This window comes from Leucopleurus acutus (genome assembly GCF_964270905.1).
Source record: "Leucopleurus acutus genome assembly, chromosome: 4".
Taxonomy (NCBI): domain Eukaryota; kingdom Metazoa; phylum Chordata; class Mammalia; order Artiodactyla; family Delphinidae; genus Leucopleurus; species Leucopleurus acutus.
In genome coordinates this window covers 82,886,329-82,913,081 of record NC_139146.1, presented here as the reverse complement: position 1 = coordinate 82,913,081, position 26,753 = coordinate 82,886,329, and the positions used below count along the sequence as shown (strand labels likewise).

Below are 26,753 nucleotides of genomic sequence, written 5' to 3'. Positions count from 1 at the left end.
AGGTCATATATTTTGGAACTACGTATACCTGGACTGAATCCCTGCTACATCAGTCATATTTATCAAAGGCTTGGGAAAGTCACTGAATTGCTGATCCCCAGGACTCTTATTTAGAACATAGGTTAATAAAATCTATTTTGTAAGCCTATAGTGAAGAGTAAGATATGTAACACATTTAGCATAGTGTCTTGAACGTAATAGGGAAACTAATTTTTTTAATTTAATAATCACTTGGAAAGAGAAATTTAATCTGCATACAAATCCAAGAAAAAATAAGTGATGAAACTCATGATACTGGCACAGTCTGTAAATTTGACTTCTTGACAATTGCCTATTGACATGATCTGGTATAATGCTTGTTAGATATGAATTTTCAAATATGAGTAGGATGTATGTATTTTAGTAATATATGCTGATCTCAGAAATTTTGTTTGCATCTAGATATTATAACTTTAACTTCAGAATAGACAAAGTATTTACTCAAGATATTCATAAGACAAAAACATTAAATGAATTCCTTGGATTAAAGAAAACATATTGAATCATGTTCTTTTACTTACACACACACACAAACACACACCCCAAAGAACCACAAATCCTTCTACTGCCTTCATTATCTTCTCCAGCTTCTATCCCATTTCTCTCCTTACTTTCATTGTGTTCATGTTGTCTGTACACATTTTCCTCTTCTCATTCTATACTGAACCCACTGTATTCAGGCATTTGCCTCTATCACTTCTCAGAATATGAACTTGCTGAGGTCACCAGTGAGGCAGTAATAAATACCTTGCTAAATCCAAAGGTCGGTTCTCATGCTTCACTTACTTAGTATATGGGCAACATCTGCCACTGCTAAGCACATCCTTCTCCTGAAAACATGTTTGCTCTTTGAGTTCCAGAATAACACACACATTTTTTAAAAACCCACATCATTCGCTTCTCCCTTTTCTCCTGCTGCTTCTTCATTATCTGACTTATTAGGTGTGGACTGTCACCAACTCAGTCATCAGGACTTTTCCACATCTTTAGTCATTAACTTTATGGAGTCCTATAGCTTTAAATATCATCTGCATATTGATGACTCATAAACATAAAACTACAGCTTATTCTTTCCCCCTGAAATACAAATCCATTTATCTATGTATGCATTTATCTGTGTATTTATCTATGTATCTGTGTATTCATCCATCTATCTATCCATCTACTTGGATGTTTACTAGGCATTTCAAACTTGGTGTATCTAAAACTGAGCGCTTGGTCTTCCCAAAAAAATTTTCCACAGAGTTTTCCAAGTCAACAAGTAGCAACTACATCTTTCAAATAGCTCAAACCAAACACTTAGAGGCATCATGACTCATCTCTTAATCTCACAGCCCACATACAATCCATCTTCTTTGATACTTTCAAATATATCCAGACTGACAAATTTTCACCACCTCTAATGCCCGCACTTCTAAATCTTTCCTCTGCTCTGTCCTTAGCACATTCAATATATTCTCTACATAGCAACCAGAACTAGCCTGTTAAAATCATGTCAGATAATATCATTCCCTACTCAGAACTAGTCAGTGTCTTCCTTTAGGTCTTTACTTACCTGTCACTTTTTCCTTGGGGACCTTTACCTGTGTAAAATTGCAAAATCTGCCAGTATCCTCTATTACTCTTCCCTGTTCTACTTCTTTGCTAACACTTATCACTATTTAACATACTGCTTATTTTCCTTTTTTTTCATTTTGGTTATTATTTGGTCTACCCCTATTATTCTAGTTTCACAAAATCAGGGCTTTGGGTATTTTCACTCCTGTATCTCCAACATTAAAACAGTGCTTGGCCCAAAGAAAGGGTTTAACCAATATTTACTGAATAAATCAATGCCTGTTCAAGGGATATATGGATTTGATAATGCACTCATGTTTAGCAGCGACAGTTTTTGGATGGAGGAGTATGATATTTGAAAGTACTTTTTACTATTTTCTAAATCTAATTATCAATCAAATAAATGTAAATATATTCACAGAAAAGGACATTTAATTAAATCATTCCACTGAATGCCCAAATTCCTCTCGGCTTGCTCCCAACAAAAATGTATAGAATTCAACTTTGTACTGTGTATAATTTACTAACAAATAGTCATGTTCTGATTACAAAGGCTAACAAGCCCTTCATAAAGAAGGAAATGCAGATGGGAATATTTAACTGATGTAGTTATTTCCCATGAATAATTAAAATAATATAACTATAAAGAATTATGAAAATGGAGAGCATATTTTTTAAAAATATTGTTAAATATCACCTTAATTATTTTTTGGAACATCAAAAATGTATATGAAAAATACATTTTAAAAATTTAACAGTGTAAAATGGAATAATTTCCAGTTGCTAACTATTCCTGTCTCACTTCTATTTTTTAAAATGTCAGAAGCTTATCTAGTGACAAGTGGATGATTCAAGAGCAAGGAAAGAACTCTAAAATGTTAGGGTTGATAAACATTTCCAATATCATCACATTCTTTTTTCTTTAATCTTTTCTTCAAGGAACTTGACCTCAAGAGCCCTCTATCACCTATATACGCTAAGTAAAAATTCTCAAAAGTTTTTTAAAAGCTTCTTATGAATAAAATAAAGTACTCAAAAATTCTCCTATCCTTTTAATGATAAAAATACCAATGTTCACCAGAAAACTGTAGAGAGAATAATAGGGTAGTAAGATTTCATAAAAACTGTACTTTTAATACTTCGGTTAGAAAATTTGAGAATTCTTAATGTCTGAGTTTGCCACTTTTAATACTTCACCTTGTACATGCGATTTAGCATATTTATGCCTTAATTTGCTCATCTGTAAAATGAGAATAGCACCTGCCTTAAAATGGCCTAATGGCAGTTTTCAGAATTTCATGTGTAAGCAAGTAACAATATCTTCTTTCTCTTCCATTACTCCTTTCTCCTTCTCTTATGTTTTTTATTCCTCTTTTCCTCCTCTGTTTTGTTGCTCTCTTCTTCCCATGCCTGTTCCCTTTTTTCTCCTCTCCACCCCCATCCCCTTCATCCTATTTCTTATGATGCAGAATGATATAATTGAAAATTTATGACCTTTGGATTTACATAGACTACAATTTTAATATAACTCTGGCCTGTTTTTTCTTGGATATGGTCTAATACCTCTGCCCCTTATTATCTTTTTCTACAAAAGGATTTAGATATTATTATTCTTCCCCTGTGTAGATGAAGAAAAGGTGGCACAGAGACTCGAAAAGAAGAACTTAGTGTGTGTTAGAACCAAGCTTTGAACCTGGCTAATACACATTCTGTGCCTTGCTCTTAACTATTATACAGTATAATGTGAAAGATTAATGACCTCCATTAGCCAAGATTCTCATGTTCTATTTAATTTCATGATTAGGGCATCTGACTTCCAATACAATGTGTTTCAGGACAGAGGTAGGAAGGATCTTAAGCATTCTATTTTATATATATAAATATAAAATAGCCTTATTTAATATTCAAACCTAGAAATTAAAAATATTTTAAATTCCTTTTAATAATAAAGACAAAATATGCTCAAATTTTTGCATCATTAATAATTAAGAAATTAAAATAAATAGTTCCTCCCCAAAGAGGTAAGTAATGTAATCATTTTATATGAACCCAGAGGATCCCCAATGTCAACCTCTCTTTTATATATACTTGAGAATTCCATAATACAGCATGTGGTTCTAACTTCAAAAAAATCAGTGTTTAATATTATCTGCTCTGACTTATATTTCTCTCAGAAAATGTAGATCTATTATATATATTTGGTCACAATATATAGTCCAAATATATAATGTGATGAGAGACAATGTAGTAAAAATGTGTATGCTCTGAAGTCAGACATATTTGTGTCTGCACTTGAGCTTTGCAAATCATTAATGTCTTATCACCTTAACATATTACTTAACTACTCTGAGTCTTGGTTTTCCAAGTAGGGTAAATTACAAATCAAAGTAGGGTAAATATCTATCTTCCAGGAGTATCTAAGGATTTTATATTTGTATGCAAAAAGTAACATCTTGTCTGCCACATGGTTATTTTTCTGCTAATGAATATTGTATTTTAGATAGTGGCAATATATTTTAAAATATTATTATTCCATTAAAGTGGGAAAATAACTGAATTGATACTTTTCTATTATGACTATAAAAATTTAGGCATTTAAAAATGATAGCTATTATTATCCCTTTCTGAAATGATTAGGAAGCATTAGAATTAGAAAACATAGTCACAGGGACCCATCTTTGTAGTATCAGTTTCTAGAATTCTGTATCCTACTCTCATAGTCCAAATAATATGCATTGGTTACTTATACTATGTTATACCATGAAAGATACCAATGGATATACAAACATTGCATGTCAATTTAATAGTAGAGAAAAAAATAAATATACTCTAGAAAACTATTCATGAGGGGAATTTACAAAACTAATATCTAGTATTACATATAATCAACTAAATTATGTCTATATTTTTCCACTTTCCAATTGTATCACCATCTAAGAAAACTGTTTTTATTTACAGTTAAGCTAAGAAGATGTACTTGCATTTTACTTTCTGCTGTAAAAGCTATGTAAAGCTATGTTATTTGCATGGCTACATGATATGAGCTCAAAGGTTTTGAGGCAATCATTGTTTGAAGTAACATTACCCTTAAAATGATTTCAATTGACTATTATCAAGTACCTACAAGAATGTCTTGCAGGGGCATAATCCTAGAACAGCACCTGCCTTCCATTTCTCTCCTCCCCTCCTTCCTACTTTCGTTTTTCCCTGTTTTTCTTCATATACGTTGAAGAATACCAGCCTTCTAGTTGGTAGGCCCTTTAATAGACACTAGGAACATCAGCATAGAAACCAATCCAAACCACACAAAATCTGTTCCCTCCTCTTCCAATGTTCACCATATTGTAATGGATAATTACATGTAAATAGTCCAACACAAGATGATATAACCTAAGCTAAAGTAGAGGTAAGAACAAAGTGCTGAGCACAGAGGGATGATTTTTTTCTTCTATTGAAGAAAGCGGCTTTAGAAATCTCTTCCTGTTATAAGGAGTCCCAGCACACTGAACGATCATCCTGGGGATGGCTCTAACAGTAAAGGGCAATCTCCTAAAGTAGAAATTATCTCCTCTAAATGCCTTACATCCTCAGCCTTTCAGGCTTTAACTGAAAGCATATTGCTATAAGCACACCTCTGGAGAATTTAGGAAGGAAGGCAAAGATGAACTCCCTACCTACTTAAGAACTTCAAATATGTACACTTTTCAGGTTCTATACCATTAGTATACTATATTTTATTAGTGAATTTTTAAACTGACAGTCATTAAATAATTTTCAATCCCTGTTGATCTACTGGGATTCAACTAAGTAAACTGAGCCCACCAGTCGGTCACCACATAAAGCCTATGAAGCCTATGAATGTCACACACATTTATTTTCCTATGAGAGGTTAGTTCTCTTTTAGACAGATTTATTTTGAACTGCCTACTATATCTAGCTAACATATATTTCAGAATTGATCTTACTTTTAAACCAAGGAATGCTGTACTTCTGCCTTCTTATAAACTCATCATTCTAACATCATATTGTAAAAAGACTGAATTATTACCTCTCCTTTTTTTCTTATTGTAGTTTGTTTTCTCATTACACATTTTTACTGCCTCCCAAATAACCATGTAATATTACTTCATGTTGGGTGTCTCTGAATTGTAATTATTGGTTATTTGATTTTTTTAAAAAAAATCAAAATGTGAAGTAGTTAGTAATATCCTTTTAGAAGACATTTGATGAATTACTGCCTAACTGAGCCCTTTACTTGTCAATACTGATCTGTGTGCCATTAAATATATATTTATTATCTGCTTCTCATAAACTTTATTTAATAAAATCCTGTAATAGTCTGAATTTAATTTAATCGCAACTTTAACATAGAATCCTGAGGCAATCATTCAGATATAGGCTACTACTTTTTTATAGATAGAAAAGTTTCAAAAAGCTCTCACTCTAAAATCCCTGAGAAACTATTTCTATCTAAAGAGCTATTTTATGTAGAATTCTTTTAACTCTTGACATGATAAGAACACAAACAGCAAGAATAGCCACAAACCCTGAGGTGTTGATTGCTAAAATAAAACTGGCTTTATTTCAAACTGGGAAGAAAGAAATCAAATAGGTTTTTTGTAATTATAAATAAATAGATCCATAAATTTACTTGTTTGCTTTTACTTTTCAGTTGGCATTTCTGGCATCGTATAGACATAATGTCTTCCTAGGCCTTTGTTGATAATAGAATTCAATAACTTAATGCTCCATGTCAGTTTAAGTACGTAAGTACAATTTGGCTAAAATACCTAATTTTCTAGTTAACTGATATTGAGGCTGTTCTGTATTATAATAGAAAAAAAATCTGGACTCAAAGGTTAGCTTTACTTCTGTATAGAAACACACTCATTTCCTCTTTGCCTGATTATGGCTCTTCTATTTACACATACTACTTATCACTAAAATGATGCATAATGTGTATGTGATGGAATGTGCAATTTTTCCATATCTGCTTATTGCCTCAAAGTTATTCATTTGGGAGGTTGGAGAGGCCAACAATCAGCAAGTGTTTGCAATATGATCAAAGTGTCCTCATCAATAGAGAATTCACCTATGAATATAATTCTTTAATGAACTGATGGAGAAAGTCTCACCTGAGCCAGTTTATCAAGCTGCTGACTCTCTAGAATCTCTCCCTGTTTTTACTACATGCAATCAATCAGTAAATCACTTCATTCTATACACAATATATCTCCTTACTGAACTGTACCCATCCAAGTTTAAATTATCATCATCTCTAACATATGGACTGATCTACACTCTACATGATTCTTCACTGAACACCCACAGTATATGTAGCAAAACAGAGTAACTATACTATATATACTAAAAATATACTAAAAATATACAGTTTCTATCAGTTTCCACAATATTGCCAGGTGAAATAGTATTTGGCATTTGTTATTGCAGGTGAAATAGTTTTGTTATTGCATTATCACTTTGTCACCTAGAGTCTGTTCAATTTACAGAAGCCAGAAAACATATGTCCAGAGGTAGAATTCCTTACCTGTAAAATACTTTTTATTCTTATGTTGTGGTGTATTTAGTGAAAACATTTTACATTTAAAACTGTCAATTGGAACTACAAATTCTGTGCTTGCCTTTTCTACATTTAAATCTGTGAGATGAGTGTACTCTAGAAGCCTATGCCCTGCATAACTACTGAAGACTAATTTTTCTAGTTTCAAAAGAAACTGATAAAAGTTTCAAAAAAATGTTAACTGTACAACAATGAGGAGAACGATAATGTTATCGTGCCTAATAGGTACCACTTCTGGACCATGAGGAACAGAGACTAAACTGCCTGACATATGCAGTGGGGAAGGAATTTTGATTATTATTTGCTATCATGATTTTATGGACACTATATATAAGATCACACTGGTGATAGAGGTAACTTTGTAATTCATGTAACAAAATAGTTGATCTTATATTTATTTAATAGCTGATGAGCTGACTATATTTTATTTCTGTCATGTGCCTAGGAAACTAATGTCTTTCTTGGTCAATGATGGAAAGCCTATGTCTTATGTAAAGCAGGGAAAATGAATTATATTTCATAATCTGTCTCCCCAACCTGAAAAAAACTAAATTTTCTGGCCTCCCTCTCTTCTCTCCTCCCTCTCTCTCTTCTCTCTCTCTCTCTCTCTAGCATGTATAAAATAATGTTTGAAATATATATGTAACATTATATCTATATACCTATATCTATCTATCATGAGAGTAAAATAACATGCATTGTGTATTCTTACTTAAGACACACAGAGAAACGATGGAAATAGTGCCTGGTTTTATGGCCTTCTAGAATATTCTAGATAATAAAATTTTAATCATTTTGGACACTGACTTTAGAAGCATTAAAAGCATTCTTGGTTTCTCAACATCCATGGGTAGGAAGTGGGCTCTTGGAGAGCAGATACCTTGTCTTTTAGTTCATAGGTCTCTGAGTTGCATAAGTACATAATACCTCACATCATTCAGACATCTTGGACATTGAGATTGATACCATAATTGAAAAGAATTTTTCATTGCTTCTGTGAGGACATGATGTTGTATTTTGAGTAAATGATAGGGGTGAGTAAAGGATACTCATAAGTAAAGGATAGGGGACCAACTATTTGATCAGAAGGTAAATATTAAACTCTGGTAAATATTGGTGCTGTTTATTAAGATTTTTTCTTGTTTTCACACAGAAACATGGTAGAATTAAACTTGCCTACCTCTTCAAAGTAACGGATTTTGTTCTGTGAAATGAGAGTGAAAGACATGTATTTATTTCCTGAGGGAAGCTTTAAAAACCTAATCTAATTTCACTACCATTTTTCCCCCTAACTGTTGCCTTGGAAACAAGCAATTTCCATATGTTGTCTGCTATGTCAATATAGATCCTAGACTAAGGAAAATGCAGAGTAGTTGCATCAGTCAACCTGTGATATACATGTAGTGCATGTGAAAACATAGCATATGTTGTTTCAAACCAATGAGTTTTGCAACACAACCTAAACTATTCTGACAGGTGCATTCAATGAAACTTGAATTAAAGATGAGAGTCATGATTCTGTCATTTCAATATTAGTGATCCTTTCATCATTAGAAAAATATAACAAAGACAAAGAGAGAGAGGAAAAACAGTTATACATATATATATGTGTATATATACATATATATGTGTAATGTTTCCTTTTCTATTTAAAACTGTAGGATTACAGTAAGGCAGGATTACTCAAACTAAAAAGCTTCTTCATGGTAAAGAAAACCATCAATAAATGTAAAGACAACCTATGAAATGGGAGAAAAATTTGCAAACCATATATCCAACAAGGGGTTATTATCCAAAATATATAAGGAACTCATATACCTCAATAGCAAAAGAATAAATAACCCAACTTTAAAATAAACAAAGGATCTAAATAGACTTTTTTCCCAAAGACATACAGGTGGCCAACAGGTACATGAAAAGATTTTCAAAATCACTAGTCATCAGGAAAATGAAAATCAAAACCACAATATCACCTCAAACCTGTTACAATGGCTATCATCAAAACAACAAGAGATAATATGTGTTGGCCAGGATGTGAAGAAAAGGGAACCTTTGTGCACTAGTTGGTGGGAATGCAAATTGGCACAGACACTATGGAAAACAGTATGGATATTCCTCAAGAAATGGAAAACAGAACTACCATATAATCCAATAATCGAACTTTTGTGTATATATCCAATGGAAGTGAAATCATTATCTCAGAGATATCTGTACTTCCATGATTATAGCAGTATTAGTTACAGAAGCCAAGTATTAGTTACAAAGCAGTATTATTTACAAAGTATTATTTCCAGTATTATGGAAACAACCTAAGTGTCCATCTACAGATGAATGGATAAAGAAAATATGTAAATATATTGTGTGTATATATATATATTCATTGTATATATATTCAATGAAATATTATTCAGCCTTTAAAAAGAAGGAGATTCTGTTATTTGCAACAGTATGAATGAAACTAAAGGGCATTATGCTAAAAGAAATGTCAGACAGAGAAAACTAAATACTGCATGGTATCACTTATATGTGGATTTTGTTTTTAAGTTAAACTCATAGAATCAGAGAGTAGAAAAGTGACTGCTGTTGGCTGGGAGTTGGAGGAAATAAAGAGAGGTTGTTAAAAGGGTATGAAATTTCAGTTATAAGATGAATAAGGCCAGAGGATCTATTGTATAACATGATGACTATAGCTGACACCACTGTATTGTATAATTGAAATTTGCTGAGAGTACAACTTAAATGTTCTCATCAAAACCAAAAAGTAAATATGTATGGTGATGGATGTGTTAATTAACTCACTGGGGTAATGTATACGTATATCAAGTCATCGTGTTGTACATTTTAAGTATCTTATCATTTAATTTTTAATTTTACCTCAATAAAACTGAAACAAATTTTAAATAAAATATTTTAATAAACACATACAGAAAACTGTAAAACAGGTTAATAAAATATCTTATTATACAAAGAAGATAATTCAATAAATTGACTATATTAGATACTCCACCTATTCACTGGATATTAATTTCTTCAGTGAATGTTTAATGAGTACTTAGTGTATTTTTAGTAGGAGATATTGAATAAAATGGGCAGCAGAAGGGGGATGATTCTAAATATAGGAGGTTGGATCAATAGAACTCTGAAATTTCTCAGATAACGAAGTTGAAAATTCATCATTTATAAAAAAGATTCTAGTTTGAAAAACTCTTTGAATATTAGTGTCATTAATAGAATAGAAACAGTTCTTGGCTTAACCCACAGAGCATTCAGTTCTGGATGTTTAAATTTGTGATCACTGTCAGATATCCATGTAAATGTATTAAATATCTAGTTGTATATATAAGTTTGCAGCTATGAAAACAAGTTAGTGCTGGAGATATACACCTGAGGGTATGAAAATACATGGCATTCAAAGTCATGAGAATGCATTAGATCAGCTTTACAGATAAAGCATGTCTTATTTTTACCCAGGACGTAATGTAAAATGATGTAATGAAGGTATTGAAGCTTCATGGCTCACTTAATCATCAAACATTTTTTAGATTTTCAGGCATATTAAATAATAAATGTTTCATTGTTCTAAGATGAAATATACTCAGAATTTGTTTAATTGTTGATGAATTTGTCCATGAACATGCAATACACAGTGAAATTTGAAAAGTAATGCAATCACTTTCAGTGGCTGGCACTCTGTAGTAGTGTTTATGAAGGCAGTGAGCCAGTGATGCAGAAATAATTGTAGCATCTATCTCTGTGGTTTGATGTCAAACAATTAATTAATAATATAAACTTTCTAAAGTTGGTTTTCCTCCCTAATTATTTTTTTCTTGAAACTCATTTCACATTCTCCACATTTTAAAAACTGTAACATAAATCTTGAAGTAGCTAAAAAGAAGTTTATGACCATCACTTCAAAATTTGAAGTGATCTCTGATGTTTTGGAAGTCATTTAAAATCTATCAAGGTTATAAGATATGGAGTCCTTCCACATCAATAGGTTTAATCTAGTTATCTAAAAAAAGTCCCACAAATTTTTGAACAAGTAAAATTTATTTTATAAAACAAGTAAGAGTGACTTTCAGTCTAAATTAAGCAATGACTCCAAATAATCAATGATGGACAATAACAAAGGTTTAATTCTCACTCGTGGCATGCCAGTGTGGATGAGCTGTGGCTGTGCTCTGAGCTCTCTGTTCTGTAACCAGGTTGATGAAGCAGCTCTTGTCATTGTCATTATCATGTCAGTTTCCAAGTAGAGTGAACAGAGAGGAGGCATCTTAGTTTCGACTACTATAAAAAGTGACATAGACGGGGTGGCTTTTAAACAACAGAAGTTTACTTCTCAGTTCTGGAGGCTCGAAGTCCAAGATCAGGGTGCCAGCATGGTCAGGTTCTGGTTAGGATCCCCTTTTGGGTTGCAGACTGCCATTCTCTTATTTTATTTAGAAGACTAAACGCTCTCTGGAGTTTCTTTCATAAGGGCACTAACTCCATCATGAAAGCTCCACCCTCATGACATAATTACCTCCCAAAGACCCCCAGCTCCTAATAACATAACATTGTGGGTTAGGATTTCAGCATTTGGATTTGGGAACACACAAACATTCAGTCCATGGCAGTTGGTGAGCTACACTCTGGCTTGTAAAGCTTCTGCTTGGACATTAAACATTTGTTTTCCTCTCATATTTCACTGGTCAATCTGTGTCAGGGCTGAGTTCAACATGGTAGAGATACCAATTATTCCCTCTAGAAGGCCTGCCCTCGGAAGGACAACAAGTATTTTGAGCAATTATAAATCTACCAGAGTAAGCGGACTCTTTGCAATGAAGTTATTTATTCCAAAATTCATATTCCAAACTTCATTCACTTTAATCATATATGGAGCCCCAATTTCTCATTCAAATTCTACTCACAGATTTACTTAGTTGAAACAATACTGGATGCCTGGTTTATAAGCAAAAAAGAGAAGTGACACTGTAGCAAGAGAATGAAGGGAAAAGTTAAGAAATGAGAGCCAGCTTCCAGAACATGTACTTGTCATGGTAGAATTCAGTAGCTCCCAGATGGTCACGTGAAAGCTCATAATGCCTTTTAGGACCTAAGGCTTGAAATTGACATTGCCTCATCTGTCCACATTCCATTGTACAAAGCAAGCCAAAGAGCCAAGTCCAACACAACCAGCATCACTTTCTAGAGAAGTGGAAATGATGAATAGAACAAATATTTGCTAAAATAACTAACATGCCACAGATATTCAGTTTCTAAGAACCATTAAAATTATCCTTCTTTTGGTAGGGCAATAAATATATTTTAGGAAGAAAATTATTCAAAGTGGATGGATTTAAATATTTGATGCATAAAGAGGTAGGTAAAATCCTACATTTCTAGAAAACTGGCCACCCATAATAACTCTTTTCCCAAGAGATACTATGAATCTTAAACTGTGGATTTCCTTGAATCACCCGGGGGAAAAAAACCTCACGTTTTAAGATCTTATGCAGTATAAGATTTTGGTTATATTTTTTGTTACTGTTTTTTGTTTTGTGTTGTTTTGGTTTTTGCTGAAATTCAGTTTAACTGCATTGTGCATCTTTCAAAAGCAAATACTAGGTATCTTGAATATTAAGGTTAAATATTTATGGAGTCATGAATAGTTTCAGATTTATTATAAAACTAAACATATGACATATTTCACAGTGGTACCATGTTAGTTTCATTTTTGCATATAGACTTTGACATTTGAGTGTATTTTTTAAAAGTTAATTGACATATCTCTTTAACATCGTCAGTAGAAAAAAGCCAAAAATTAATTACACAACAGAGTTAACATCGCAGGTGATTTACAAACCTGTACAATTTTAAAAAGTAAACATCACCCTTCTGAATTTGTTTGTAATCTGTACAATGAAACGGTTGAGCAATAAATTTCTTTTCCTTGTCCTCCTTACATGATTAATGTTTTTAATAGTTCTTTACCACTTGAGAGAAAATACTCAAGAACTTAGCAACTTAAAATAAAGTTTTTTATTTATCTCATTATTTATCTCATTATTCTGTTATTTGGTTTAGCTTATAGTTGTTCAGCAGATCTGCTGATGTCTGCTGGGCTCAAGCCCGCTGCCAGGTAGCTGGGTGATTGATCTGGGAGTGAGCTCTAGGAAAGGGTGCAACAGGGCCATGTGTCTGTCATCACTGGGGAAGCTAACTCGGGCTTCTTTATGTGAGGATGTTAGCAGAAAGAATAGAAATACATGACCTGTCGAGTCTTAGATTCATGACTTGCACAGCCTCACTTTCAACACATGCTTTTGGTTAAATCAAATAATAAGGCTAGCTTAAATATAATGTCCAGGGAAATAAACTCTAGTTCTTGATGGGAGGATCTGCAAAATATTGTGGCCAATTTTACAATCACCACAATAGTATAGAATAACATATACTTTTATTACTAATAAATATTATATACATATGTACATATATACAAAACAGATTATAGATACTACTAATACTGAGCCCATTATTATTATCACTTTCATTGCTATTTTCACTATATTTGAGCCTTTATTCAAAATATATTTCATGGCACTTATAATTGAAGTATTCATAAACATCACCTTTTCCATTTACAACTAAAAGCAAAGCCACTTTGGTAAATGTTCTTGTCATTGTCACTGCAAATCAATAAATAGAAACCAATTATGTTTTAAGCAATAATTTTTCAATGGACTATAAATGCTTACTTCTTCCAAGACTTTTTATTCTGATTATCATTAGGCAATTATATCACTTAAATATGGCCCTGAAACATTTTACAAACTGCAATTAAGAAAATTCAAACTGGACACTGAGTCCACCATCTCCCCAGATTGCCGGAATTCTGATTAAAAACAACTTTCCTTTCTACCAAAAAAAAAAAAAAAAAAAGAAAAGAAAATTCAGACTAGATTTAAAATATATCACATGGACTTTTTATTTCCCCTTTATCTGCATTTATATTTTGATGGACAGTATTATTGATGTAGAATTTTTTTACTTATGGAAAAATCATCTTTTTCAAAGAAATGAATATAAATTAATTTGGATTATGCATAGATACATTAAGTCTTTTCCCTATGATTATGAAGCTGAATGATTAATCAATAGGTAGTAGAATATCATTCATTTGTTAACTATTTTCTTCATATAGTTAATTTTCATGTAATAATATGTGTGACTATTTGGAAAGGAATATGATTGTCATTTGATCACTACAGGGTTTTTTTTTTGTTTGTTTTTTTCTTTTTAACATAACAAAAAACACCTTTATTACGCTCATCACTTAGGAAGTTCCAAGGGTTTTAGGAGCCAGAAACAAAAGGAAGACAAAATATATATTTCTTAATATAAATCACAATTTCACACAAACCGAAAGAGTTTATAAGAACACATGAAATAACCCCCACTGCTACACATATACATTTTATACCTTCTTAGTGGCAATTTGACTGACACAAAGATCTACCTACTTCATGACATATAAAAATAAGAAGCAAAGCTAGATATAGACTACACCTCATGACCAATGTTTGAGCCTCCTATATTACTTAGAAATTACCCAGATATCCAAAATTATACTTACCATTCATACTAGATTTTAAAGTTAACTAAGGGCCTTGGGAATTATATTTAAGCTGACATATTACAGAACTTAATTATTGTTGCTATCAAAAAGTTTGCCAGAATTGTACTTCGGTTTAAATAAACATATAATTTTTTCTTACTAGTTATTTATTTTGTACATAGTAGTGTATCTATGTCAATCCCAATCTCCCAATTCATCACACCACCTCTACCACCCCCACCGCTTTCCGACCTTGGTGTCCATACGTTTGTTCTCTACATCTGTGTTCTATTTCTGCCCTGAAAATTGGTTCATCTATACCATTTTTCTAGGTTCCACATATATGTGTTAATATACAATATTTATTTTTCTCTTTCTGACATACGTCACTCTGTATGAGTCTCTAGATCCATCCACGTCTCTACAAATGACCCAATTTCATTCCTTTTTATGGCTGAGTAATATTCCATTGTATATATGTACCACTTCTTCTTTACCCATTTGTCTGTCAATGGGCATTTAAGTTGTTTCCATGTCCTGGCTAATGTAAATGATGCTTCAATGACCATTGTGGTACATGACTGTTTTTGAATTATGGTTTTCGCAGGGTATATGCCCAGTAGTGGGATTGCTGGGTCATATGGTAATTCTATTTATAGTTTTTTAAGGAACCTCCATGCTGTTCTGCATAGTAGCTGTATCAATTTACATTCCCACCAACAGTGCAAGAGGGTTCCCTTTTCTCCACACCCTCTCTAGCATTTGTTTATTGTAGATTTTCTGATGATGCTCATTCTAACTGGTTTGAGATGATACCTAATTGTAGTTTTGAATTGCATTTCTCTAATAATTAGTGATGTTGAGCAGATTTTCATGAGCTTCTTGGCCATCTGTATGTCTTTTTTGGAGAAATGTCTATTTACATCTTCTGCCTATTTTTTGATTGGGTTGTTTGTTTTTTTTTAATATTGAGCTGCATGAGCTATTTATATATTTTGGAGATTAATCCTTTGTTTATTGATTTGTTTGCAAATATTTTCTCCCATTCTGAGGGTTGTCTTTTTGTCTTGTTTGTAGTTTCCTTTGTTCATAAGAGCTTTTAAGTTTTATTAGATCCCATTTGTTTATTTTTGTTTTTATTTCCATTACTCTAGGAGGTGGATCAAAAAAGCTCTTGCTGTGATTTATGTCAAAGAGTGTTCTTCCTATGTTTTCCTCTAAGAGTTGTATAGTGTCCAGTCTTACATTTAGGTCTTTAATCCATTTTGAGTTTATTTTTGCGTACGGTGTTAGGGAGTGTTCTAGTTTCATTTTTTACATGTAGCTGTCCAGTTTTCCCAGCACTATTTATTGAAGAGACTGTCTTTTCTCCATTGTATATCCGTGCCTCCTTTGTCATAGATTAGTTGACCATAGGTGCATAGGTTTATCTCTGAGCTTTCTATCCTGTTCCATTGATCTATATTTCTGTTTCTGTGCCAGTACCATATTGTCTTGATTACTGTAGCACTGTAGTATAGTTTGAAGTCAGGGAGTCTGATTCCTCCAGCTCCGTTTTTTTTCCCTCAAGACTGCTTTGGCTATTTGGGGTCTTTTGTGTCTCCATACAAATTTTAAGATATTTTGTTCTAGTTCTGTAAAGAATGCCACTGGTAATTTGATAGGGATTGCATTGAATCTGTAGATTGCTTTGGGTAGTATAGTCATTTTCAAAATATTGATTCTTCCAATCCAAGAAAATGGTGTATCTCTCCATCTGTGTGTGTCATCTTTGATTTCTTTCATCAGTGTCTTATACTTTTCTGAGTACAAGTCTTTTCCCTCCTTAGGTAGGTTTATTCCTGGGTATTTTATTCTTTTTGTTACAATGGTTAATGAGAGTGTTTCCTTAATTTCTCTTTCAGATTTTTCATCATTAGTGTATAGGAATGCAAGAGATTTCTGTGCATTAATTTTGTATCCTGCAACTTTACCAAATTCATTGATTAGCTCTAGTAGTTTTCTGGTGACATTTAGAATTTTCTATGTATAGTATCATGTCATCCAGAAACAAGAAAGGGCACTACATAATGATCAAGGGATCAATCCAAGAAGAAGATATAACAATTATAAATATATATGCACCCATCATAGGAGCACCTCAATACATAAGGCAACTACCAACAGCTATAAAAGAGGAAATCAACAGTAACACAGTAATAGTGATGTACTTTAACACCTCACTTACAACAATGGACAGATCATCCAGACAGAAAATTAATAAGGAAACACAAGCTTTAAATGACTAAATAGACCAGATAGATTTAATTGATATTTATAGGACATTTCATCCAAAAACAGCAGATTACACTTTCTTCTCAAGTGCACACGAAACATTCTCCAGGACAGATTACATCCTGGGTCACAAATCAAACCTTGGTAAATGTAAGAAAACTGAAATCATATCAAGCATCTTTTCTGACCACAACGCTATGAAATTAGAAACCAATTACAGGGGAAAAAATGTAAAAAACACAAAAATGTGGAGATTAGGTACATTGCTAAATAACCAAGAGATCACTGAAGAAATCAAAGAGGAAATCAAAAAATACCTAGAGACAAATTACAATGAAAACACAATGATCCAAAATCTATGGGATGCAGCAAAAGCAGTTCTAAGAGGGAAGTTTATAGCTATATATGCCTACATCAAGAAACAAGAAAAATCTCACATAAACAATCTAACCTTACACCTAAAGGAACTAGAGAAAGAAGAACAAACAAAACCCAAAGTTATAGAAGGAAAGAATTCATAAAGATCACAGCTGAAATAAATGAAATAGAAACAAAGAAAACAGTAGGCAAGATCAATAAAACTAAAAGCTGGTTCTTTGAGAAGATAAACAAAATTGGTAATCCTTTAGCTAGACTCATCAAGAAAAAGAGGGAGAGGACTCCAATCAATAAAATTAGAAATGAAAAAGGAGACATTACAACGGACACCATAGAAATACAAAGCATCATAAGAGACTACTACAAACAACTCTATGCCAATAAAATGGACAACCTGGAAGAAATGGACAAATTCTTGGAAAGGTATAACCTTCCAAGACTGAACCAGGAAGAAACAGAAAATATGAACAGACCAATCACAAGTAACGAAATTGAAGCTGTGATTAAAAATCTTCCAACAAACAAAAGTCCAGGACCAGATGACTTCACAGGCAAATTCTATCAAACCTTTTGAGAAGGGCTAACACCCTTCCCTCTCAAACTCTTCTAAAAAATTGCAGAGGGAGGAACCCTCCCGAATTCATTCTATGAGGCCACATCACACTGATACCAAAACAGACAAAGATACTACAGAAAAAGAAAATTACAGACCAATATCACTGATGAATATAGATGCAAAAATCCTCAACAAAATACTAGCAAACAGAATCCAACAACCATGAAAAGGATCATACACGATCACCATGATCAAGTGGGATTTATCCGAGGGATGCAAGGATTCTTCAGTGTACACAACTCAATCAATGTGATACACCATATTAAGAAATTGAAGAATAAAAACCATATGATCATCTCAATAGATGCAGAAAAAGTTTTTGGCAAAATTCAACACCAATTTATGATAAAAACTCTCCAGAAAGTGAGCATAGAGGGAACCTACGTCAACATAATAAAGGCTATATATGACAAACCCACAGCAAACATCATTCTCAGTGGTGAAAAACTGAAAGCATTTCCTGTAAGATCAGGAACAATACAAGGATGTCCACTCTTGCCACTCTAATTTAACATAATTTTGGAAGTCCTAGTCACGGCAATCAGAGAAGAAAAAGAAATAAAAGGAATACAATTGGAAAAGAAAAAGTAAAACTTATCATAGTGTTTTTAACAGATTGTTTTCTTAATGATTACTTATTAGTTTGCCCATAGGTAACACTATTTTATTTGAAATAGTCCTTCAGTATTTATACAGAAACCACTTCATTTAAATAGGATTTGAGCTTCCTTATTTCAGTAATATCATGTTTTAATATCATGTATTAAGTCTAAACTTTCCTGAATGCAATGATTATTTTCTTGACATCACAAACCTGCAATAGGAAAGCATAATCAAAGTCATCTAAGAAGTAATCATACATTTCACCAGGCTTTATTTTATTCTTAAATATATGCTTTTAATTCTGTGGTCTTCATGATCCTCTCTAGTCCTAAAATATCCTCGCCTAGTTTATAAATCATACATCCTAAAAAATATTCCAGAAAGACCATTCACCATGGAAAATTGTGTGTTTTATAAAACAAGAATTATTTTCTACTTTAATAAAACATATTTCTTTTTTTTTCTTTATTTTGATAGGGTATCAAACTCTAGTTGCAATGTTAAATTTTCTTTCTTATTTTCCATATGTTAGAATTTCAAGTTATAAGACAGAAAACAAGTGTATAGAAATAACCATTTATTTAATACATATTATATAAAGACTACCATTTTCATATTGAATAGAAATGAAATGGCTTTGCAATAAATACTATAAATAAATATTCTAGTCACTAAAGGACATTTAATTTTATTGAAGGATTATAAAAATTAAATATTAGTTTTAGAGTGGCTGCTGAGATTTTATTTATGTCTGCAATGTTGAAATAATATAACTATACAAAAATTACATATAATAAAATCAGATATTCAGTCATATTTTTCACCATATTTTCCCTCTACTCATATTTATAATATTTATATGATATATATGTATATGTAGTAAGAAAATAAATAATATCTAGGCTATACTCCTAAATAAAATTTATATTTATACATAATTTACTGGGGAGTAAAGTATTTATTTGAAAGCTTATTATTCAAGGTAGTGGGAAGCAGCTGCATAGCACAGGGAGATCAGATCTGTGCTTTGTGACAACCTAGAGGGGTGGGATAGGAAGGGTGGGAGGCAGATGCAAGAGGGAGGGGATATGGGGATATATGTATACATATAGCTGATTCACTTTGTTATACAGAAGAAACTAACACAACATTGTAAAGCAACTATACTCCAATAAAGATGTTTTAAAAATTAAATAAATAAAATAAAATCAATATCATCAGGGTAATGTTATATTAAAACAATGTGCAAATAAATTTTTTCCAGTTATGAAACTTTAGGATAATAATAAAGTATCTTTTGTTTTTTATTTAAAAAAAAGCATATTATTTCAGAAGAATATATTTTTGAAAATTTCTATGATAAAAATTATAAAGAATTTATTAATGTTTATTTTCTTTTTTAAAAATGAATTGACTAAATGTGTTATTGCAACATATAAAGAACCATTTGTTATGATACTAAAAATTGAAAAATATGTGTATATACGTACATATATTATTTTGACATAACAAAAACTCATTTTAAATAATCCAGTGTAGTATATAAAGAAATAAAATTGATAGGCTAAAAAAACAATTATCTAATTTCTTAAATAGTAAATGAAATCCAGTTAAATTTAAAATGTTTAAACCTTATTAAAACTGATATTTCTGCATATCTATAGTATCATGTCAATTTCATTCATAGCAAAAATTCTTGATATTCTATAAAATATCAAACATATTCTGAATTTATAAGAATGTTTTCATATAGATTGCTTATTTGTATCTTAGTTACAATCTGAAGGTTATTCACTAGTAAAATAATATATTTTTACTCAGAAAACTTCCTGTCCATTCTGAGTAATGTATATGCAACTATATATTCTATGTGTCTTTTTGTTTTATGTATACTATATAGTCTCTCTGTGTCTTTAGTAAACACATTTTTTTTACAAAGTTCATTAACAATTTTTGGTTTGCACTTTGCAATTACTCTGTCAAACAAATTTCAAGTTGTTATTTTTCCTTACTATTTAATTTTCATTTCTCTAAGTGGGATAAACAGTATTCTGGAGATATCTGTTCATTTTAAGGAGTTCCTGAGAAAGCGGCTAAAATATAGTTTTAAAAATTAGTAATAGTGCAAAAAAAAAGTTTTTTTGTGAAATACTGCAGTATCTTCACAGGGGGCAAATTCAAGCAAATCCTAAATTTCACTTGAATGTGAAAAGCTTTATCTAAGTTCATCAACTTAAGTGTTGAATAAAGTAATGATGACCCAAAATTCAACTACGATCAGTTGAAATTCAGAGGTAAATTTCTGTTTCAAACATCATTTACCTTGTGTACTTAACATTTTAAGATTAATTTCCTCTAATTAGAAGGAAACATTAATGAAGAGAATTTCAGGATTTCAGATGACAGAATACTTATTTCTTCCATCTGCACAATTAATGGTGATATATAAAAGTGAATACATTATTGTAATGATAGTTTGTCCTTTTTAAGAGGTAAAACTGACTAAAAAGTAGAAGTTATTACGAATAAACTTCTTGATGAAGCTACAGAGTCATCAATTTAGTAATCAGAAAGTCCTATATGCTCTGTTAATTATCATCTTTTCCTCTATTTGTGTTCTGAGTACAGCTAAAGTACTGAAAGAGTTGATCAAGCATAGTCTTGTGGCTAATTGAGCAACGCTGTCTGAATCATTTAATGGTTAATTATATTCTTTTCTGCTGTATTTGACTAAAATTGCTCCAGAAAGGTCAGTTCTCAAAGATTTATGCAAAATCAACATTTTAACAAGTGAAAGTCCAATGTAATTTAAAAAAATTAAAAAAATAAATTTAAAACTTTGTGAGAAAGCTTTTAATAACAACCCACTTCCCACATGTAGGTATTTTCAGGAGAACATAATCTTAGTCTTGAAAGTTTGTAAATTCAGGAAAAAATATGCATATATAAATTAGAATATTGTCATTTAATGTATGCTGGTTTGGGAAAAAAACATACAGCTTTTCCATAGTAATCTACTTGTGAAACACTTCATATCAGATCAAGGAGCTTCTGTTTTCATGTGACTTTGCATTCACAGCTTTACTTTTGACTTCAACAAAAGTGACTTAACACTTCCTTATATGCTATGTGGTGTGCTACATGTTGAGACACAAACTGCAATACACAAGATCATTGTTTTCAAGAACCTGATAGATTGTTGGAACTGCCAGCGCGTAAGCACAAGATTATGTGCCCTCATAAAGCAGAAGCTAAGCATATAGCAAATCCTAACAGAGGGGTTGTTAATTATGAAAATTATTATTTTTTTAAAATTAGATGCCCTTGAAAAGACTGATGGACCGGTATTTGTTACTGTAGAGATAGCATATGGATTTTAGGCATCTCTGTTAGAGGACACAACACATAATAGTGCTTTGTGATTAAGTAACAGTGAAATAAAGCAATGAACATTGTTAAAACAAATCATTCCCTTTTAAAAATATAATTCAAATATCAAATGCAATAATCAAAATTAAAATGAAATATGACATGTTCACACAAATAAATATATATTACCCTCTCTAAAAACTTTTTCAAATATTTCCTAACATATTCCAGAAAAGGAAAATGCTATGAACAATTTAAAATTTCATAGTAACAGAATCATTTAGGGTTCTTTTGTTATTTAAAGCATAACATAACTGGAAATTAATATCATTTTTCATTGCCCAAATCTTAGGACTTTCTTGTTAGTAAACTATATAAATAGAAAAAATAAGAAAAAAGTTCTGAATGGTATATCACACACTTGGTTATGGGAGGGAGTGGAATATAGTAAAAGAAATGTATTCATCATCATGCTTTTGATATATAATACAATATTAAATATAATATAATAATGTTAATAAGAACTGCCTGGAGTATTATTATGTGGCATCCCTTTATGCACTTTTTTTTTCATTTTGTCCTCCAAAATAGCCATAAGAAGATTTTTAGTGTAGCAAAAAATAAAATAATGTATGCAATATTCTATACATGTTTAGAGAAAGGAAATAAATTTGACTTGCATGATCATGAAAATGTCTTTGATGTAGACTTTGAAGGATTGTTGGGTTTTTCATAAGCCAGTGAAGAATCAGAGGCAGAGGGGAATTTCAGTTGGCAAGTTTGATATGAACAAAATCAGAAAGTCAAAAAGTACTGTGATGGCTTGAGGTGTTTGGATAAAACTCTTATCATGAATTTTCCTATTTAGATGAAGAAATATTTTTCCCTTATGCACTTTTCTAACATTAGAAAGAGGTAATTTTAGTAGATTAGGATCAAATAACAATAATATACTTAAAGATTCCAAAAAAAAAAAAAGGTATCTAACATAGATTCTTGATGGACCTATTATATTTTTGGATGGAAGTTTTAAAAACATAACTAACTACAGGGTTTAGATAGGATATATTTTTTTTTCTTATAATATTTTGAAGTAAACATTTCCCTCTTTTGTCCATGTAAATCAATTTTATATCCCTGGCCTCCTCTGATAAACTCTTTTACTATATATTTTTTCTCTTTTTGCATTTACTCATACTTTTAATTGATAGTCTCATCAATTTGGAAACCAGAAATTTAATAATATGGGCAGAGAAAATTCAAAAGTATATTTTGAGATAAAAATTTGGATGAACTCACATGATTATACTATTATTATTATATACAAATATAAAACTTTGGAAAAAGCTATACTGATGAAAATTTTCAAGGTTGTCAAAGCAGTAGTGCCCAAAGAGCTAAACAAAACAAGCTGGATATTTTGTACTTATTTTACATTTTGAATATATTAAATTATGTTTTCTTCTTAAACAAATATGTAGCAAACAAATGAACACTTTTTCCTTATAATTCTATTTTATTTTTCAGGTGACACAAAAATCTACTATTCATGACGTGAAACAAAAATTTCACAAAGCATGTAAGTTTTATACACAATTTTGAATTTATATTACAGTCTTTTTTTTCTCAAATTGCTTAAGATTTACCTGTAAGAATAAGTTCAATATTACGATGGAAAGAGTGTGTGGAAATCATATTTTTACATGGAACTCAGAAATATTCTATTCTATTCTAAACACTTCTTCATTGTGAACATTTTCATATCTAACTTTCTAATTCACATTTTAATCTTCAACACTCTTTCAGTTTTTTATTTGAACTTTTTTCATACTAACAAGAAACTTCCTATATGTGAAAGGCATTAATCAATATAAGGTATTTCTTTACATTTAAGCAAATATAGAGCAAATTTTTACTTCAGTATTTATACTAGTCAAATATCTTCCACATAGAAATTCTTTAAACAATGCATTTAAATTGTTATTTAATTTTATTAATAGCTAGATTTAAGAGATCTCATTAAGAGATCTCCTGTTACTATTTATCGGGAAATAATTATATGAGATTTCTTTTATTTTTACAACTTTTCAATTAGTTTAGCTATAATTGTTAACATAGTGATAATGTCTATAATTATTAGGTAACAATTTTTAAGTAACTAAATTTTTGGAGCAGTTTTAGATTCACAGAAAAATTATGCAGAAAATACAGAGTTCCCATATACACCTGCCCCACAGGGGTACAGCATTCTCCACCACAAGCATACAGAGTCGTACATTTGTACACCCCCCAAACTTACATTGACACATCATAATTACCCAAAGTCCACAGTTTACATTAGGATTCATTTTTGGTGTTGTACATTCTGTGGATTTTGCTAAGGAGCATTTTTAATACTTTTGGATTTAGTTGAACAACATTTCTTTTCTGAAAATAGTTAAAGCTCACAATTTAATACATCAGATTGTTTAACAATACTTGACAGTAAAATTGGTAGAACTGTTTTATTATTTTCATTATTTTCTTTCAGGAAAAATGTAGACTATTTGCTGAATACTTTTTGTGTATATGACATTATGCTAGGCATAATGAATAATCAAATGAAGATAGAAGACATCTTATTAGCCTTCAAAAAATTGCTCATGAAGAAGATTTTATATATATATATATATATATATATATAAAGAATATAAAAATAAAACCCAAGTAGTCAATGTATATAAAATTTATAAATATTTGGGGAAAGCTCTATTTAGAATTTTTAATAGGAACATAAAGCAGATACAGGATGAAATAGAATTATTTGAAATATGCTTAGCCAGTTTAAAATTCTTGAGGCAGGTGAGTTTTGATATTTTGCCATAAGAACATGTAGGATTTGGATATGCAGAAGAGAACCAGAAATGCATTATAGTAGAGAAAAAAGAATAAAACAAGTGAAGTGCAGAGATCTGTTGTGGATTAATTCTCTAACTTTTAGCTTGGTAATTAAATTCTCTGTATATTTATGCCAATATTTTCTAAATTATTGAAAACTCAAAATTTCTACCTTAGTACATATGTGAAAGATGTTACCCTGGTTATTTCAAGTATTTCCAGTTTATTTACATTCTAAATGCATTTGTTTTGTTAAGCTAGCAATTGAATTTCCATCCTTTGAAAGACTTATTAATTTTATCTAGTAAAGTTTCAGAAAGTTTAGATTGTAGTAATTAGTGCGAAGACATTTAAAAAAGACTTTTTTGCTATAAAGCAGAAAGATACAACAAAATTATTTCATTTAAGTTAATAATGACAATGTAAGAATATATTATTTCTATCACTGTCTGGAAACAAGGAAGTTAGTCAAAAGCTAATGTATGTTTAGAAAGAATGTGCAGTCACCTTGATGTGTGATATTATGACTATTTTTATGTTAGTTTGTATCTACATATAGACATAATTATACAGTGACTTAAAATTTTAGAACCAGTTCTACATTTATGTGGTCTAGAGCCTTTTCTAGTAATTAGGAAAGTGAGGTGTAATAGCTTGTGAAAAATCCTAGTAACATCCAGTTTCAGAACTGGACAGTTGAAAATATGATGATAATATGGTTAGTTTTAATACCTGTATCAAGACTTAAGGATTTCTTGACCCCTATTATTTTATTCACTTTTTGAAGCACAGTTCTAAACTTTATCAGCTTTAAATAAATTGTAACTTTTTCTACTTTTTCAAAATTACCTTTACTTTAAAAGTATACCCATCACTTAAAGAAAAATAATATTCAGAAGATCTTGTATTTATTATAGTGTATTTCAAAGACGTATTGGTCTTCAGGTTTTACAAAGTACAGAAACACAAAAACATTTTTTTCTGTATCACATTACAGAGAAATATCTAGAAGTGAATTAAATTGGACATTATGCTTAATGCATTTGCCAAACGGTGAAAGGAAATAAAAAAATATTGCTAAATCTAACAATATGTGACTGTATATATAATGGTAAAAAAAATTATGTGTTGATTGCCTTAATATTTCATGTTTTTAGCATATTTTAAGATTGACCAATATTGAATACTTTATTCAAATTCATAAATTATTTTAACATAAAAAATATATTATATATGTAGTTTTATATCTACAGTTGTTTTATAACTACAGTTTTGTAACAGTAAGGTTTTTACAGTTACTTCTTTACTTTTTGACACCAAATCATTTTTTATTAAGATGTTTTGGATGATGTTTATTTTTAGGCCCTGGAGTTATAATAGGAATTGTTAATCTTGTAAAGAAAAGAAAATAATATATATATATATAACTCTTATCAGAAGACTAGGTTTCCTGAGGGGAAAATTCTCTCTACATGTCGTTTATCTCTATCCTTTCTTCTCTTAGGTGTTCTGACTAAACTTGATTTCTTGTCTTCCTCCTATTTCTCTGACTTGTGTTAGTGTAACATTTTTCTTAGCTCTATTTTAGAACTTTCTTTACTGTGATTTTTCTTGTCCTATAAAATGACTATCTTATGCTCTTCTAAGGCTCACAATTTTTCAGTTCTGCTTTGTTATGAGTCATATTTTAGATTACCTTGGTGACACCATAACAATCAGACTGGTGAAGAGGTAGAAAGGGGAGGAAACTACAGTCATAATATTAGCTGTTAAGGCAAAAGGGAAAGAGCAATGGTTTTCATGAAAAAGAGATAAAATTATAAATTATATATATGCATACACATACAAATATATACTTT

General features: G+C 31.1%; 1 protein-coding gene across 1 annotated transcript in view; it reads left to right on the top strand.

The window, feature by feature from the left end:
* The window catches only part of TECRL (trans-2,3-enoyl-CoA reductase like), a gene marked incomplete at both ends in the record, with an annotated part of 92,007 nt that overhangs the window by 2,676 nt on the left and 62,578 nt on the right, over positions 1-26,753 (top strand). The window contains one exon of the mRNA XM_082837904.1: positions 23,545-23,596. Within this exon, the coding sequence (XP_082694030.1) occupies positions 23,545-23,596 (52 nt within the window). The remainder of the gene's footprint in view (positions 1-23,544; positions 23,597-26,753) is intronic.